Raw genomic sequence first — 19135 nt, 5'->3', positions numbered from 1 at the left:
TATTTTTATAAAAAAAAAAAAAAAAGTTTTTTTTTTCCCCCAATCTTGTGGGATAAATGTTTGGGTCTAGCTTGTTTAATTTGGACACTTTTGTCTGGTTTGGGGACTTGTGTGAAAATGTGATAACATTTTATATGATATTTAATGAGAACTAGAGACAGTCCTAAAGGCCTTCAGAAACTTTCAGCCAAGTCTCTCTTGCTGAGCAGGAGTCAGGAGTCTGTTCTGCTCACCTCCCCCACCGCAGTAATGGCCCCTTACCAATTAGCCAATCAGAGCTCTCCGTGAGCTCCAGTGCCAAGGTGAAGCTCAGGTCAGGACACAGACTCGTCAGCTCCTGCACTGCGTGGAGACATTTGTCCGACAAACTGAGGACCGACCACCGAAAGTGTGAGCTCATCGTTGCTAACGCTGAGGTAAGCCATTTTATTTAATCTAACTATTAGTGACTGTGAGTCTGTGAGTCTGTGAGTGACGTGCGGTGATGAAATGTGTTTGAGTTAACGAGTTTACCGTCCGTGCTTCGTGTGGGGGCATGCTAGCCGGGTTGCACTTAGCATAACTAGCACGACGCTAACAGGAGGCTAACAGGAGCTGTGAGGAAGCATTCTTTATTTTTTATCACAAATAAACGTCATGTATTCAGTGTTTTAAGTCACCACAAAGGCTGTTTTGAGCTTTGAAAATGTAACAATACTGGCACCTTTTACTCATTTATTGAAATAGTTTCGCTCTCAAACGCAGCGCATACAGACACAGTCAGATGATACGTGATTGACAGCAGGGTTGTGAGTGTGTTTCGTGCCTCCGTTAACGCTGTGAAACGATCATTAAATTTCTCCGGTTCACCGGTGACTCTCTATCACCGCTCGCTCACGGTGTTTACGCTCTATGTCTCTCTCTCTCTCTCTCTGATGCGCGACTCAGCTGCTCGTCTGTCGCTACGTGTCTGATACAAACATAGGTAACAGACTCACGAACACGCGTGCAGTAACGTGCATGCTCGCGCTGTTTGTTTTGATCAGAGAGTTGAGATCACACTGGTCGCTGCAGTGTTGGTCATAAATCACTGTGTGGTCCTGTACACTGGCAGCAGTCATGATATGATATATTTTGGCAGCTGGATATAATTGTATGGGCCTGAGTTTGACATGTCTGCTCTTCTGATTCAGTGACAGGTTGTAGGTTGGTCTGTCTTTACCAAATTCATGAATGTAATTGTGCTTCAACACTCAAGTGATTTAATTTTATATTTTGATTGAAATCTCAGAGCCTCCTTCATGAAGCAATGTTTTGATGAGTAAACAGGCTGTTCAGTCACTTCATAATCTCCTTCTGAATATCAGAGCATAGAGCAGCAGTCTTTGATCAGAGATAATGTAGATTAAATAAACTGTTGTTGATATTGTGATTATTGTTTTGTGTATGACATGACAACAACAGCAGCAGCAGCTAGAGGAGCTGTGAGAACAGCTGACACTAGGACCTGAGAGTGAAGTAAACAGGGTACAGAAAATATACTGAGGTCATTAAGACTGTTTAGTCATTCTACTGTATTAACAGTCACTGTCCTGATCTACCAGCTCTTCACTATTCTTGGTGCATTATTGGATCTGGATTCTTAGATAGCACCTCAGTCTTATTAATCTAGACTAGTGCTGAGTGCTGCTTTCAAACTTAATATAAAGTCTCCATGGTGTAAAAATGCATGAAATCTGTGTAATTAATATGGGACAATTGTGTGGGACAGACTAGGAAGATAATTCATTTTTCACTTATTCTTTGTTTGTGTAGTGGCAATGTTTTTACAGTGTATCTCACAGAATCTGGCATCCACCTTCATGTATTAAATACCAAGTAATATTTAGAAGATTCATTTTAGAGGTGAACTTTAATATGGGTGACAGTGAAGTAGGGATGCACCGAATATTTGGTAACTGATTATATTCGGCCGAATATTGCAAAAAACCCCACACATTCGGTATTCGGTGGAATAAGTGAAAAGCAAGGGCAAATAATAGCGGCGTGTTTTGATAACGCAATCAAACAGCGTGCGGTGACAGACGGAGTAAAATGTCGGCAGTGTGGCGATGTTTTACTCCGTCCGTCATCGCACATTTGCGACTAAAAATAGTTTTGTGTGACCAAAATAAATCATTCAGCACACTGAGTACAGTGTTTAAACCAGCAGCAGAAATGAAAGGCGAATCCCACCAGCTGTGGGTCACAGACACAGACAGGAATGTATTCCTGTCAAATACGGCAGCCATAGTGCTTTGCGGCGCAAGATAAGGCTTACCGGCGACGGAGAAGTCCGGCTCCAATAATGTCCTCTTCTTGGTGTCATGACTGCCCAGTAGTACCTGAACAGCCGAGCCGTGGCGGCACACAAGTATGTGACGTGTCAGAGGGGAAACGAGCCGTTCACATTTCTCTCTTTGTGGCAGTTAACGGTCCACAAACCTCCACCACTTTAGGGACTGTTCTTTACTTATGAAGGGACTGTTCTTTACTTGTCAGGAGGAGGGTGGCTGGTTGATTCTTATTTCATTTATTTATTTTATTTTGATCCCCTATGTTAATCACTTATTGATGCTGTTTTGAAGTATGAATAAGTCAATAAGTAATTTATTCCATTGAAATATCATTGATGTATTATAGAAAAGTGATTTATCTTTTATCAATGACAAAAGGCACATCTGCCTCATTTTCGTTGTGGTATCATGATACCTGTGAGATACACTGTAAAAACATTGCCTACACAAACAAAGAATAAGTGAAAAATGAATTATCTTCCTAGTCTGTCCCACACAATTGTCCCATATTAATTACAGATTTCATGCATTTTTACACCATGGAGACTTTATATTAAGTTTGAAAGCAGCACTCAGCACTAGTCTAGATTAATAAGACTGAGGTGCTATCTAAGAATCCAGATCCAATAATGCACCAAGAATAGTGAAGAGCTGGTAGATCAGGACAGTGACTGTTAATACAGTAGAATGACTAAACAGACGAAATGACCTCAGAATATTTTCTGTACCCTGTTTACTTCACTCTCAGGTCCTAGTGTCAGCTGTTCTCACAGCTCCTCTAGCTGCTGCTGCTGCTGTTGTTGTCATGTCATACACAAAACAATAATCACAATATCAACAACAGTTTATTTAATCTACATTATCTCTGATCAAAGACTGCTGCTCTATGCTCTGATATTCAGAAGGAGATTATGAAGTGACTGAACAGCCTGTTTACTCATCAAAACATTGCTTCATGAAGGAGGCTCTGAGATTTCAATCAAAATATAAAATTAAATCACTTGAGTGTTGAAGCACAATTACATTCATGAATTTGGTAAAGACAGACCAACCTACAACCTGTCACTGAATCAGAAGAGCAGACATGTCAAACTCAGGCCCGTACAATTATATCCAGCTGCCAAAATATATCATATCATGACTGCTGCCAGTGTACAGGACCACACAGTGATTTATGACCAACACTGCAGCGACCAGTGTGATCTCAACTCTCTGATCAAAACAAACAGTGCGACGTGCGTGAATGTCTGCTTTTTTGCAATATTCGGCCGAATATATTTGGTGCATCCCTAGTATTTGGTATTCGGTACTTGGTATTCAGCCAAATGTTTCATTTTATTTGGCTTTGGCCACAAATTTTTGTTTCGGTGCATCCCTACAATGAAGTAACCCTTCACATTTCTGTGGTTTATAGGTAATGAGCTGAAAATGAAGGTAATCGAAATGCATTTGAATTGCAGTTAATTATTTCTCATAGACAACACTGCTAAAATTATATTGACAAAAAAATAACAGTGATTAAACAAGGCTTATAGAAATGGATTTAAACTTGGGCCAAGCCATTGACCAGCTGAGTACATTTTACTTTTATCTCATCCATACCCTTATTTGTGTGGTTCATAATGATTCTGACTTTATCATTGATAAGTGATAGTTAGCATAGTCAGTGTGCTACCTGCAGGAGATTCAGAGTCTTTGCTGTTTGTGCTCATCAGTGAATAATTTTTTTTCCTTCTGTTTTTCTGCACTGCTGTTAAAGGCCACCAAGGTGGAATTCTCTAATGCGATGGACTTATTCTGCCACACCGGATCTGGCAAAGATCACCAGTCCTCATCGTCCACTCACCCTGAGGTGCTCCCTGAGGAAGTGGAACCTTCAAAGGAACCCTCGACTAAAGATGGGAAAGAAGAAAGAAGGAAAGCTGTGACTACACGAAGACATGATGATGGTGCTGAGGGTAAGTCTTGAGTCAATCCCAATTCCTATCTTAACCCTCAATCTTAATTTTGAAGCTCAACTCTCAATCTCACCAGCCCTCAAAACCAAGTGTTAAGGGCTATCTTGTGACTTTAAAATGGGACACCCCTCAAAGGCAAATACGTCTTAAGACTATCGGGGGCAGCAATATGCCAAAACTCCGTCCACTCTGTGAATTATCAGTATCATTAATCAGTAGTTGTTGACAAAAAGACGCAACAAGTTTTTTTTTCTCCAACACTTTATTTCAATTCTTGTACAAAACAAGCAGTGACAGACATGAACAGAACAAATATGCCAGGGTTAAGAAAAAAGAAAGAGATATAAAATAAACAAATAAATAAATAAAAAAAGTTCAGTAGCTCAAACAATTAAATTGTTTACATATTTTCCGAGTCTTTATAGCTTTGGAGTTTGTGGAGTGCTGAACGGTTTCTAAGTATTGCTGCATTTCATTCATAAAAATTGCGTACAAGTTTTTTCTGTTACAAAATTTTCTCTTATGAGTATGGAATTTCACTAAGATAATAAATAGATTAATGATATGGAATTGTGTTTGTTTTGAAATGCTGACATCATAAAATCCAAACGGCACATCTTTGTACAGTAGTGAAAATAGAACATACATGTTGCAACGAATATACTAGGCGCAGCTCCAAAACAAATGTACAGTTACCAAACAATCTTCGACAATGCCGTCTGCAGCTGTGCTGATTTCATATTGAAACAGAATGCTTGATCACTAGGGGAACAGTTGCCATTGTGACTGAGAATTATGTTATGAATATGAACAGTTCACAAGTTACAAATTACTCACTCCCATAGGTTTTTTTGGAGCCTGCTTGCTTTTTGTAAACTTGTCTTCATTGGTGGCCCTGAAATGAATGAGGGCTTGTGTTTTGTCTTGTGGCCCTGAAATGGAACAGAGATAACAGCATTACTTTCTTTTCTTTTATATTTTTTTTTTGGGCTACCTGTCAGGTATTCGTTAAGTTATTAGTTTAGTTTCATGCAGTATTGCAAGTATTATCACAATGAATGGTTAACATCCAGCAGAACTGGTGAGGCTGTTTACACAGTCACACAAGTGTTATATGGTGAATTTCATCCACGTTAACATTTCACTCTTTGGGTTTTAAGTTGATATTTAACCAAATAAGCTGTACCACAACAACCGACGTAACTTATTCAGCGGAAAGTCACCAGATAATACGTTGACTAACGTTAACCTGCAGCTGTAACGTTACCAGCTGCAGACTCTACGGCTACAGGAGATGACACCGTCCTGTCATCTTACAAAAATGTCGATGCAAACATTTCACGTATATTAAAACAACTTAACAACTACATTATCACTGAGAAAAATGACTTTTTGTAACTGAATGACAGTATACTCGGTTATCAGAGAACCGGGGCAGGCAAGCCATCACCCGCGAGCAAAAATATGTGTGATACGCTACAAAGAGGTCTATAGACCATAAAATGACATTAAACTAAGATAATACAATGGTTATCATAATTTTAAAACAACTATTAACAAGGAAAATACTCACATTAATAACTCTGCTTCCTTACGCTTGTCACCACCATCTTGCATTGACTGAATCGTCTGTACTCGGCCGGGTTTGGCTGGGCTCAGTGGATGATACGCAAAGGATTCTGGGATAGATCTCACCAGCAAGGGTGGTCCTGGAAAATCTTAAAAGTGAGGGCCATACAGCCCTTATTCTTGACCCTCAATTCAACACTCTGAGAATTGGGACAGCACTAGCACTTCACGGGAGCACGGATTTTTGAGACTGTGGGTTAAGATTGAGGGTTAAGATAGGAATTGGGATTGGGCCTTTGTGTTGTAAACACCAGATAGAAAGGGTCATTGAATGGTCTGGGCCCTAAATATATTTCAGAAATGCTCAATGTTTATGACTGTTTTGGAACCAGCTCACTATGGATCAAATCATGTGGTCAAAAGATATGTCTGTACTAACATCAGCTGTCTTACAGATGGAGCTCTGCCACATCCGTCCCCCACAAGTTCTCGTCCCCCACAAGTTCTTTTGCACCGAAAGAAAGCACAAAGACATGATGACGATGGGAGTGATGGTGATGATGAGAGTGATGGTGATGAGGGTAAGTCCTGGTGTTGTGAACATTAGATAGAAAAGAGGACATTACATCAGTTGTCAGGTCTTGATGTTGGCATCCAGTCAGATGCACAATTAAATTTAAAGTTTGACTTATTGTCTACAGGTCACTGAATGGTCTGGGCCCTAAATATTTTTCAGAAATGCTCAATGTTTATGACTGTTTTGGAACCAGCTCACTATGGATCAAATCATGTGGTCAAAAGATTTCTCTATACTAACATCAGCTGTCTTACAGATGGAGCTCTGCCACATCCATCCCCCACAAGTTCTCGTGTTCAGCGCCGAAAGCAAGCACAGAGACATGATGATGATGATGATGATGATGATGGGAGAGTGATTGTGATGAAGGTAAGTCCTGGTGTTGTGAACATTAGATAGAAAAGAGGACATTACATCAGTTGTCAGGTTTTGATGCTGACATCCAGTCAGATACACATTTAAATTTAAAGTTTGACTTATTGTCTACAGGTCACTGAATGGTCTGGGCCTAAACATATTTCAGAAATGATCTATATTTATGATACTTTTGGAACCAGCTCACTATGGATCAAATCATGTGGTCAAAAGATATCTCTATACTAACATCCACTGTCTTACAGATGGAGCTCTGCCACATCCATCCCCCACAAGTTCTCGTGTTCAGCGCCGAAAGCAAGCACAGAGACATGATGATGAGGGTAAGTTCTGGTGTTGCAAAGTCCAACACAACCTCAAAATCTGAGATGCAAAACAAGATTTAAGCTTAAAGAAAACATGATTATATGTAGCATCTGAGACCTGACAACAGTTTAACTGTTTTGATGTGTCCTTTGTCAGATGGAAACAAGCAACCCACAAACACCACAAGACAGAAGAGTGTAAAGAAAACTGCAGCTAAACGAAAGTACCATGTTGATGCTGCTGCTGCTGCTGATGATGGTGAGTCCAGGCAATATACACCTGTGCTCTGAAATTGAATCTTTAACTCTTTCACTGAGCTAATATATATTTCTCAGATGGAGAGAGGCAAAACGTCTCATCCAGAAGACCAACTGTTAAGAGACTTAAGAAGACTGCAAATAAAACACAACACAATGATGACGGTAAGATGAATTTCTATAAGATAGGTACATTCTCAGATGAAATTTCAAGTCACTGGGATCAGGTTTTGATCGACTAGGATATTAATCATGTCATTAAATACAAAGATTAAAAGTCACAATTATGACATGAAAATTATACATTTCAGGTAAAAATGCAAAATTTGATAAAATTATGAATTTATGAGGAGATGAGACTTTTATAATTCATGATTAAAAAGGTTTAATTACATGATTATATTTTGCTGTTTGTCTAGCCATGTACCTACTCTGGTTTGAAAACAAAGCTTCTAACAAGCAGAGAAGAGATTCCCACTCACATAATAACTTATCCCCTGTATGGATCTGCCATGAGCTTTGTTGAAATCTCAGCTGAGATTCTGTAGCTCTTTGATTTTGATTTAGGCAACACAACTGCAGACTTCAATGACATAGCCACAACAATACTCAATCTCATATTTAAATGATATTGATATTATTCAGCCCCTGAACTTAAACTTAAAATGTTTCATGAGGGCATCAGCGCTTACCTGAGAGTCTACAGCTCAACAGCTGTCGGTGTTGCTAAGGCTGTAGCTGGGAGGATTTTCAAAATAAAACAAAGCCTGGCATTAAACAAAACAGTTGACATGCTGTGGCCTATTAAACTTTTAAATAACGCATATGTCTCAATAACCCATATGCAGTAACAACTCTGCTCTTGATCCACTCCCCACAGAGGAGGAATAATGAATATTTGTCATACTTATTTCAAAGAGGATCGATTTTGGATTGATTACAGAACCTTATTATCTTAGCTCAGCTATTAGGTTTAATTTTTTTTTCTTTAATAGGAGCCTGCTGTCTTTATCCGCTGTTTGCTCAGCAAATAAGCACTTAAACAGTATAATTTTAATGTAATTACTGATATTAATTTAAAGCATAGATACTTATCATTACTGATTCACCATCAAACTTAACAACCTCCACTGCTGCTACTTCAGGGCTGCAGTTCGTCAACAGGGCTTAATGCAGTTGGAGGTTATGAGTTGCCAAATCATGGTCAAGAATCCCTTCATCCAAGATGATAACTCTTCATCATCAGAATCAACATTTGGCAGAAAACACTGAATTCACTTCAAATGGCTTTATATCCATGTTGTAAACACCGTTTTAAGAAAGACTGAGTTTAACCTCTCTAACTCCGTTCAGACACCGGCGTTCGCCCTCCCTCTCTCCTCTGTTAAATGGTATCTCCTAGGCGCACTATGTCATCAAACCATGTGATGTTTGTTGTCACCGGAAACAGGAAGCTCTCTGCTTTCTGAATCCGGCATCATTTTTCTTTTATTCCTTATGGTTTTTGCATCAGAGCAGCCTAAATACACGAAGTCCAAAAATCGCAGTGAGTGGTGACAAGTCATGTCATGCCGTTTTTCGAGAGAAAATGTTAAAGGATTACTCGCGATCTCATGTGGAGCGGCGAGTGGAGACTTAGATCTTTTATAAAAGGTAAGAGTCTCACTCCTAACCCTATTTTTGGCTGAGATACACTGTCTAGAAAGTGGGATCATAACTTTCACGTTTCATATGGCTTTATTTGGCGATATTTTATGGTGTTTCTGTCATAAACAACATCAGCTATCATAATCACACCTGATTTTCAATAAGGTACAATGTTTGAAGCTGGCTGAGTGTTGTTTGATCACTGACAGTACTGTTTTGAAGCAGAATGACCAACTTGTCATTTGGGGCTCTGCCTGGATCTTTTCATGGAAAAAACACTGTAGAATGGTCATACTTTGAGCAATTTTCTTCAAACTTGAAACAAATGTTCACTGATGAATGTTCACTCAGATGAAGCCACAGACAGTTATTCATCCTGAAAATGATTTTTTATTTTATTTTAGGCAAAATCTTCAACTTTTTACTGACTTCAGAGGCCCATTACTCTGTCTCTGTATCACCTAGTGTGTTTCTGACACTTTCACAAGAAACTTCAGGGAGTTTTCTTTCTGGCAAGACCTCATGCATGCATGTAGTCAGAGCGGTTCAGAAGCTACACAGTCATTTTAATTTGGGTATGTCATTTTAGGTGTTTTCGCTACAAAATGGGGGTGGAGTCAAGAGGTTAAAATAGTGAACCTACCCAACAGTTAACCCTGTTTTCTTATTTTTAGGTGTTCCAAAAGTGCGAACAAGGCGACGCTGGTCTTTTGAGGAGAGGACTGCAGTCCAGCGAAGGATGGCACGGTTTGTTGCTCTCAGGAAAGTACCAGCAAAGAATGACTGCCTGCTCTGCATCGAGAAAGAGTCTCCAGTGCTTAGCACCAGAACATGGAAGGATGTTAAATACTGTGTCTATAACGAAATTCTTAAAGTGGAGAAAATGCTGGGGGTCTATGACTCATGTTTCTCTAGTGTTTAGAGATTTGATGCAGATATGTTCTTTAAGATCCAGTCTGCTGGCTACAAGCTGCCAGTGTTCAAATTTTGTATTGAGTTGGCAGTAATAAGTACCATGTTTCTATTGATCAATTTACCAACAGTTTGTTGAGTTTTTCATTGCAATTTTTGCAATAAAATTAACAGTTATGTGCTTGCTTACACTAGCTGTGTTTCTGTCTTTGACAAATAATCTTCCATTTTCCTGTTCATAAAGATTCAGCAGTCAAATAGCAACAAGACCCTCTGTTGTATTTGCCTCCTTACATAATAAATTTATGAATAATAAAAATGGCTATTCAGAATTGCAGAGTCTAAAATTAAACATTTCATTATTGCATATTCAGTATGCAACTTTACTATCACTAAATGAAGTTAAAATGTGTAAAAGAGAGTATCATAGTATGCAATTATGCTAAACTTGGCCTCAATAAACCTGTAGTAAGCATATCTCAGTTAATATTCCCAGTGAAATACTTTAAGTTTCCAGTCCTCACTTTGTTGGTTAAAAACTTTTTCTGAAAACTTTGTGTTTCTCAAAACCTGAAGGGGTGTATAGGGTAAGGGTGCCACCTACTGTCCAGAAATGCTATTTTCATGTTGATAGGTAAAGCAGAAAGGCCGGTCCTCACTTTGTCAGTCGATTTACTCGGTCCTCACTAAGCAGCAAGTACAAGAATGTGTGTGTGTGTGTGTGTGTGTGTGTGTGTCAGCACTTGTGAACCAGTAGGAGATTTGTTACTGCGTTCAAGTCCTGGGGAGGATTCAGTCAATTAAAAGTAATCCATTAAAGGTAATTGGGTTAGACTGCAATGACAATATGGGACCTTAATTAAATATCAGATACTATCTCTGATAAAGATAATGATATTCTAAACAATTTTATAGCTACAGATAAAATAGGATTCTCATTAGCATAATGGAGGTCAAATTAATGAACATGCAGCACAAAACAAAACTATGTACACTTTAAATTAGATCCAAAGACAGCGGCAATTTTACACAGTGATCACACTATAGAGCGGCGACAGCGTCTCTGTTTCTGTGTAAAGATGCAAAGGCAGCATAAAGAAAACAACTCCAATGTGTCATTTGTAGAAAGCATGCCGACATCACAGAAGCAAGAGGCGTGACGGGTATGGCATGTAACACAACAGTGTTGGCCTCTAGTGTGACATAACACATGCATTGGCAGCGCTTTATAAACAATAACAATGGCATTAACATGGCAATAACAGTCATTTACCTTCTCTGTTATATGGTGGCAGATCTCATCCTCAGCTCAGAGGGTAAGGAGCTCCTAGACTGCTAACTGTTAACTGCTACTTTTCTGCATTGGTGGGTTGTTGCACGGATAACATGTTGTCAAAACGTCACACCCACATGATCCCAAACTGCCAGGCGTCCCTCTTAGGGGGTGATCACACAGAAATGAGACGCTAGAGACGCGGACGCTTCAAAGACGCTTGAAACACTGGAAGCGCTTATTCAACGCGCGCTAGCTACTGGCATCTGACGCTGAAAAGTTAAAAATATTTACTTTTCAGCGTCTATGCACGTCTAGAAACACGCGTCTAAAAAGACGCTGGAAAAACGGCCGTTTAAAAAGACACTTGAACGCCGGTCAGATGTGCCGTATCATAGGAAAACAATGGTTTTACTGGCGTCGCGTTTCTTGCGTTTCATCTCAGTGTGATCGCTCCCTTAAGCTCTGTTTCCACCCTATGGTTTCCACCGAACAGTACGGTTCAGTTCAGTTCAGTACATTTTTTTTCTTTTGCTTCCACTGTGAAAAGTTGTGGATGGTACCAATGGAACCGTTCCCTACGGTCCCCATTTTTGGTCCCCCCTCTGTTGGGCTACCTAGCACACAGATCTGGTACTAAAAGGTGGAGCTGTGAACACCGCAGTCTGTTGATTGGTCAATAGAGGACAGTCACTCTGCTCAGGGCTGAGTTGTGGCTGGTTTTGAGGCTCATGTAACCACTGTTTTATACACTAGTAAACTGTACTGCTGTAATGCTACTCTATGTATGAGTTGACGACATGAATCAATCAACACATCTTAAATTTCAATGTGACAACGTGACCATTACTTTAGTTTTTTATTCTCTCTCTTGGATGACATACATTTTTACTAATGAGTTCAAGCATTTAAAAATATTAATTTCGATCGCATTCTGTGAACGGCATATATCCCAATCCTCACTCTGAGGGGAAAAAAGGGCATCACGGGGCATTGTTCCTGTGGGCTCCAGCAACACTAAACCCCTGAGCTTGCCTGAGAAGGACTAAATGCACAAATCTGCGAATTCTAACTTTCCCATGGAGAGAGAGACTCTCACTGCAGCCTGTTCTAGTTTGTTATGAAAATGTCAGCGTGCAGCCCCGTTTTGTGGACGATAAACGAGGTGCAGACTGATATATGAGGAAATACAGTGAGTGCTGGACGGAGCAGTGAGTGACAACAACCCTGCCCACATAAAATTGTACTAGGGTCTTGGTACCATGTCTGAAGGGTTACTTTTCGTTGCAAAGACACTGTACAGAAAGTGTTTTGTGGAAATGGGGCTAGGCGGCATCATGGCATAAAGTTCCCATCTTAACAAGGCAATTTAAAAGGGGCTAATGGTGGAGAATATTCGTCACAAGCATTTACAGTTTATACAGTTTAAATTTGATGACATTTAAAAGTCTTATCTGCCTTTGTTTTTGTTGCTGTATCCTGTCTGGTTTGTGTCTAAAAAAATGTGTTGCAAATAAATTGTATAACAACAATAATAATAAGAAGAATCACTATTACATTTTTTTAATGATGTGTGTGTAAGTGTTGACTATCTTAGTGTGTTACAATGCTAATATATGCTAATTAGCGCTCAACAACAAGTGCAGCTCAGGCTGATGGGACTGTCATTACTGTTACATCACAATAATTACAATTCATTCTGAGGGGAAAATTAATGTCTGCACCAAATTGTTATGGAAATCCATCTTATAGTTGTCGAGACATTTCACTCAACTGTACATTTGGTGAAGTAGAGGAAAATCCAGCGCATCAGTAAAGTGTTTTAGATACATTATATGTCCAGGAATGATCAATGTCTGTACAAAAGTTTGTGCTGGTCCATTTAGTGATGGTAGTTTAGTAGATGCATGAAATCTTAATGCTGCCTGGCTACCACATTCCCTCATGTGGATTTCCAGTGGTTTTTTTGTGGAGTAAGTCAGCCTTTAAAAGCGTTTAGTTAGCCCAGGTCAACCTCTGAGAGCTCCTGATGGCTTGTGTGATGTTTTGCTGCCACAGAGGAAATAAATCCCTGACAAGCGAGTCAAAAATGTCTCCCGATGTCTCCGCTGTAAGCGGACCGGGGACTGAATCATCTGTCAAGCAGGTAAGAATTAGCAGTGTCACAGTGTCGTGACAGGAGGGCGTGTAAGTGTGTGACTGAAGAATTAGCTGCACTTGGACAAGCTACACCGATTGGATTTATAGTATGCTTTAATGGAGGTCACTTTTCCCTATGACAGGAAAAAATTCAAGGTTGAGGATAACTCCTCCTTTGAACTAACAGTAAAGCAGAGACACTTTTCCAAGAGGCCCACTCTGCAAGTTTAAGTGTAAATGTGACTCTCTTTTAGCTCTGCTTTAGGAAGCCCGGTCACCAAAAGAACATGTTGGTATTGTACGTTTCTGTTGGTATTGTACGTTTCTGCAAACCACAGACGGCTCTGTATTCCCTGTGCTGTTGTCCCTTTTTCCTTTTCTTCACAGGTGTGCTGCATTGCCTAACAAGCGAGGAGCACCTGGCCTGGGAGGGAGGGGCTTAAGAGCTCCTGTGCCAGCAGCAGAGAGGAGAGGCATCGGGCATGGGGACTGCTGGTCCTGCCGCCTCTCAGCCCTAAATTTTCCTGTCTTGTTTGCATGTCATGTGGATTTTATTGTTTAAAAGCTGTCTAATGTGGTTAATTTGGACCAGTGGTGAAGTGTTATTCAACCCAGGGCTGCCCAACGGTGGGACGTTACACATCATATCAACAGTTTCATAGAGGGAGGTGGAGGAGTGGCAGATGGCGGATGGCGTGTCACCCAAGCAAAACAAAACTGCAGACCACTGTCTGAGACTCACAAAAAAACAAAGCAGTTGTTTTTTATTAAGCTGTTTTTGAGTTTCCAGCTGCTTTTTGGACAACAAATGTGATTGTTTTTGAGCAACCTGTTGCTGTGATTCCACCGGGGATAGTGTCACGAATAGCAGTTCCGAGAGAGTGCCATGCAAAGCGGTGTTTTTTGGGTTTTTTTACAGAGCCATCGTTGCATTTTCTCCCAGGATAGTAACACCAAAAGCGGGTATTTCCCAACCATAACGTGGGGGTTTTTGTGCCAAAACTTAACCACATTGTAACCACATATCTTTTACATAATAATGTACATATCCTTGGTTTGCAGAAATGTACAATGCCAACATTTATTTTGGAGATTGGGTTGGATTTTGGTCTCTACCAACTCCTGAGGGAAATATCTCGCTCTTTAGTTGCTAAGTGATAAGCGACACTATGTTCACCAGCTAGTCTCTGACACTGTGTGTGTCTGCTGTTTGGTGCTGAGCAGCTAGCGTACAATGAGTTTTTAAAGCCTTTAAAGCTGCCTGCTGCGGCTGATAACGAGACCATGAAAGTGATGAAAGAGAACCAAAACAGTAAAGTTGCTGAAACTCACTTTAAAGCTCCTTAAAGCCAAAAGTAGCTGCAGATACAAACGAGTGACCTCTTGGACACTGTCACATTGTTTTCACATTGTCATTTGATACATTATTATAGAAATAGCAACTATATCTGCTTGAAGAACTCCCTGCGTTATTGCTCTTATTGGTTGAGGTGCTGTGTCACTTATCAAAACCCTTTTTTTGTGTTTGTTATTAGCAGTGTTAGAAAGAGCAAAACTCTTCAATAATGCCCCTGCACTCTCTCATATTGGTTTCTTCTCCCAGCAGCTATTGATTGATCATTGCCATCGACCCCAATCTCCACGACGACCTTTGGGACTTCATCAGAAAAATGTGTGAAACAGGGAAAAAAGTCGTCTGCTGTCAGCTTGGCTGGGGAGACCAAAAGGTGCCCAGATGATCCAATATGTCATTTTATCTGACTGTGTCCAGGCTGCAGCCGCTGCAACCACCACTGCATCAATCAACACATTCCTCCCGTCAATATAAATGCAAATCATACAATCTGGTAAGGCCGTGTGGATTATGACTTAGCAGTAGACTGTCTGTGCAAAACGATGCTGTGAAAGGTCACTGGCTCATTAAGTTCGGGCGATTGCCAGGACTGGAACAGCAAGCATAAGGGGATGAGCTGACTCGTCTGTACACTGTAAAGAGCAACAATATTGCCGGGCCTTTTTAAGATGTTCAGAGCTGGGACTGCTGCATCGGGTAGCAGCTGTATGATGTGTCAAATCACTTGCAGTGAGGCAAACCTGCACAGGGGAACTGTGTGACCTTTTGTCATTTGATTCAGTATACTGGAAATTTAGCTTATTCTCCATCTTGTTTTATCATTAGCATGACTTTCTTTATATTAACTTCTTGACTTTATGTCTGCCGTTAACGCACGATGCCTCATTACCTTGGTTTCAAGAAAATCCCAAATCAGGTGATAAGAATTCAAGAGAGGAAAACTGTTGGGAATGATTTTACAGGGAACATAACATTTTTTGCATAATAAAAAGCACATGACTTGAATGACTAATATCCAAAAATACCCACTGCATATATTCAGGAGTCCCGTTGGCCAGATTACATATTGAAAATTAATATTTCACCACATGACTGGGCTGTGGATAAGTCCCCTGGTGATGCAGTGAGGCACACACACATAAACACACATGCACTCATATCAGGACGGTTCTGATTGACCCACTTTCCATTTTAATTATGAATTTTTTTAGTACTTGGGATGTGTGTTTGGTAGTCTTTGTTAAAAGGAAATGACCACTTTAGAATGAAAATACAGACAGTACTTACTGACCCTCATGCCGACAAGAAGTCCAGTGTAGTTTTTTAATCCACAAAACTCGTTCGGGGTATCAGAGGATAACAACTAGCCGGATTTTTCCATACACTTGAAGTGCATGGAACCCACGTCCAAAATCATTTTGAAAATGTAATAAACCTCCGCTAATGCATTTCAAAAACGTCAAAACAGCTCGTCCATCATAATCTAAGTGCCCTGAAGCCACAGTATGCAAAATTTGAGAACATTCAGATACGTTCTTGTTCTCGAGTCTTGCAAGTTGCCATGTAAACACAGAACACCTGCGGGCTAACTGACCACGGTGAGAAATTATGCTATAATATGTCTATATTTTCATTCTAAAGTGGCCATTTCCTTTAAAGCCCTAGATTTCATTTAGCAGAACTGAGAAGGAACCATAAATCCTGCACTTTGTTGCTCACTTGCACTCACTTATCAAATAGACCATAATGTAACTATTACCCCTTATACCACCAACATTAGTACGTGTATGCAGGTTTTTCAAATGTGAGAAAACAGAAGACGAGAACCTCCTTTTTTTTTTCCCTGGTGTGTCATGTTCTTCATCAAGGATGTGCCAGAAAACGGGGTTAGTAAACAGTAAAAAGCAGCATGGACGCCAGTTAAAACATTATAGTGGTTATTTCTTTTTCATGTCTCTTCCTTATTCTATCTCTGTTCCAAACTAGACTAAATTTTTAACAATGTTTGAGCACTACTTAGAGAGACAGTATTTTCATGGTGGCGCGTCACTGCATCTAACCAACCTGGGTGTCTAAAGCCCAGCTCAGACCAGTGATTTGCGAGGAGACGAAACCATTTTAGAACGTTGCAGAGAAAAGTTGCAGTGGTGTGAACTGGCTGTCTGAGCTCTACTCAGGCCTGCTGATGGTATCACCTGAAGCTCAGCACAAAATATTGTGCCAGTTTTTTCCAGAAGATGAATCGAAATGAAAAGTTTCACTCAGGTTAGGCCATATTCTAGATTCGAGGATACTGAAATTTAGTGTGGGCGGCACGATGGTGTCGTGGTTAGCACTGTCGCCTCACAGCAAGAGGGTTCGATCCTGGGTTACTCCAGCTTCCTCCCACAGTCCAAAGACATGCAGGTTAATTGGTGACTCTAAATTGTCCGTTGGTGTGAATGTGAGTGTGAATGGTTGTTTGTCTCTATGTGTCAGCCCTGTGATAGTCTGGTGACCTGTCCAGGGTGTACCCCTCATCTCACCCAATGTCAGCTGGGATAGGCTCCAGCCCCCCCGTAACCCTCAAGAGGATAAGCAGTTAGAAAATGGATGGATGGATGGATGAAATTTAGTGGGAAAATTCTCCTGAGATTCACTCAGCACATTCAGGCTCCAAGGAGAATGATCTCTTTTGATTTTTTTTGAAGACCCTGGGACCTTTATTCTAGAGCCACCTTTAGCAAAACACAATGTTTGTCCAGTCCGACTCTTCCATAACTGTTAGTATACATACACACAAGAACAGACAGAGGCGCACACACACGCACACACAGATGGACACCTCCTGGACTTAATCTAGTGGTGGCTAAACTCCAGCCTCAATCAAACAGTCCATTTAAATCGCAGACCTTTCTCCACTCCATGGATAATTACCCCCATTATTCTATTGATGAAGTGGCACCTGAAAAATCCCTTTAATGTTTTACCCTCTTTGTATTTTGCAGCAGCAACACGCCTCCTGTGCTGCATAAAGCAAAAAGTTCTTTAAAAAAAAAGGTTGTAATGACTGTGTGGGCGCTGGTTCAACCTCCAGAAAAACCAAATGTCCACCTGTGTCAAGCTGTGCTAAAGGAACACTAAACTCACCTGCTGCGGCTCTGTTGCATGTGTCTTTTGAAAGCACAAGTCCTCATCCTCTCTTGTACCTTCTGTGACCATCGATATAAAGCACAGAAAGAAATATGAAGTTATTGCTCAAACATTAGAGAAGTATAGGTCTTGTTATTCATTCATGCCAGCTCCTCTTTCACTGCCCTTCCCCACAGAGGTTTCAGTGGCACGGCAGCCGTCCTCATTTGTTTTGCAAACTAATTCAGGGCTATCAGCAGCCAGACCGATTAATTAGGCAATCGGTCGGGAGCGGAGGGAGTTTGTCACAGCGAGGTCACTGCATGAGGTGTCCATTATTCCCATCTCCCACTGAGGTGTATGTAAACCTCCCACTGCTGGCCTTTATCAGGGAAAACAATACTAACTCACAGCAGAAATGTCTTAACATTACTGTGCATTTATGGACTTTAGTGCAGGTGTTATCCATAATGGTTCCAGGTTCTCACTTTTAACAGCTGGAACTAGCCTGAGTGTCAGACTGAAGCTCCCAGAACCTTCAGTCTGACATGGCTTCCACTGAAGGCGATTTACAAGGGGGAGGGAATTTGATTTTTTCCCTAACCAATCAGTAGAGATCAATGACTCACCCAGAATCTGACGTCATTAGTATCCATGCCTCGGGGGTGCCGAAAACAAGCGAGCATTGCCCGTTTAAAATGTCTCCGTTGTCATGCACGCCCAGCTGCATCGCCATTAAATCCAGTTTAGCAGCTTCCTAAATTTGGTCCTCCATTAACACGAGTAGTGGCGAAATACCTCGATAGCATCGTTAATGTGGTCTGTAGGATCTGTAGCGGTCACCATTGTTGCTATCCTCACCAGTTACCCACCGGCGTACAGCTTGACATCAGCGTGGCGCTGATTGGCTAATCGCTAGACCCGCCCCCACCCCCGGCGTTCATTGGTCCGTCTATCGTTTGGACAAGATAAATCGCAAATTCATTGAAGTATGCCAGACCAGAGATGCAAGCCTGCTCAGTTGAGTGGGCGGAGTCTATGGTCTGGAATCCACTATCCACATTCACACTGTTAAAATAGCTGATTATTTTCTGTCCTGACTTGTTGGTCCGTAAACAAATGTTTCAGCACTTAGGAATACTTATTCACAGAATCCTCTGATGCACATGCAAAGCAAAAGGCAAACACAGTCAGTTTGACATGCAGATAGAAAACCTGTTTTAAGACATCTGAGACAGGGGGGGTTAAGGGGTTAACAACTTTATAAAACAACAGGAAGTTGCTTATTGGGTTTGGCCGCCTGATTCAGCCCTCTTACCAACATGGTCAGCAGTTGCAGCAG

At 40.8% G+C, this 19135-nt stretch overlaps 1 protein-coding gene across 1 annotated transcript; it reads left to right on the top strand.

Moving 5' to 3' along the window:
• The first annotated feature begins 411 nt into the window (after window positions 1-411).
• LOC125905953 (uncharacterized) lies at window positions 412-9975 on the top strand. Its single transcript, XM_049604289.1, has 7 exons — window positions 412-416; window positions 4075-4273; window positions 6298-6423; window positions 7040-7117; window positions 7257-7358; window positions 7436-7522; window positions 9679-9975. The coding sequence occupies exons 2-7, from the start codon at window positions 4102-4104 to the stop codon at window positions 9924-9926; spliced, it is 813 nt and encodes a 270-aa protein (XP_049460246.1). The 5' UTR covers window positions 412-416; window positions 4075-4101; the 3' UTR covers window positions 9927-9975.
• Window positions 9976-19135: the final 9160 nt, after the last annotated feature.

The sequence above is a fragment of the Epinephelus fuscoguttatus genome, linkage group LG18, assembly GCF_011397635.1.
Source record: "Epinephelus fuscoguttatus linkage group LG18, E.fuscoguttatus.final_Chr_v1".
Taxonomy (NCBI): domain Eukaryota; kingdom Metazoa; phylum Chordata; class Actinopteri; order Perciformes; family Serranidae; genus Epinephelus; species Epinephelus fuscoguttatus.
This window is presented reverse-complemented; position numbering and strand designations above follow the sequence as displayed.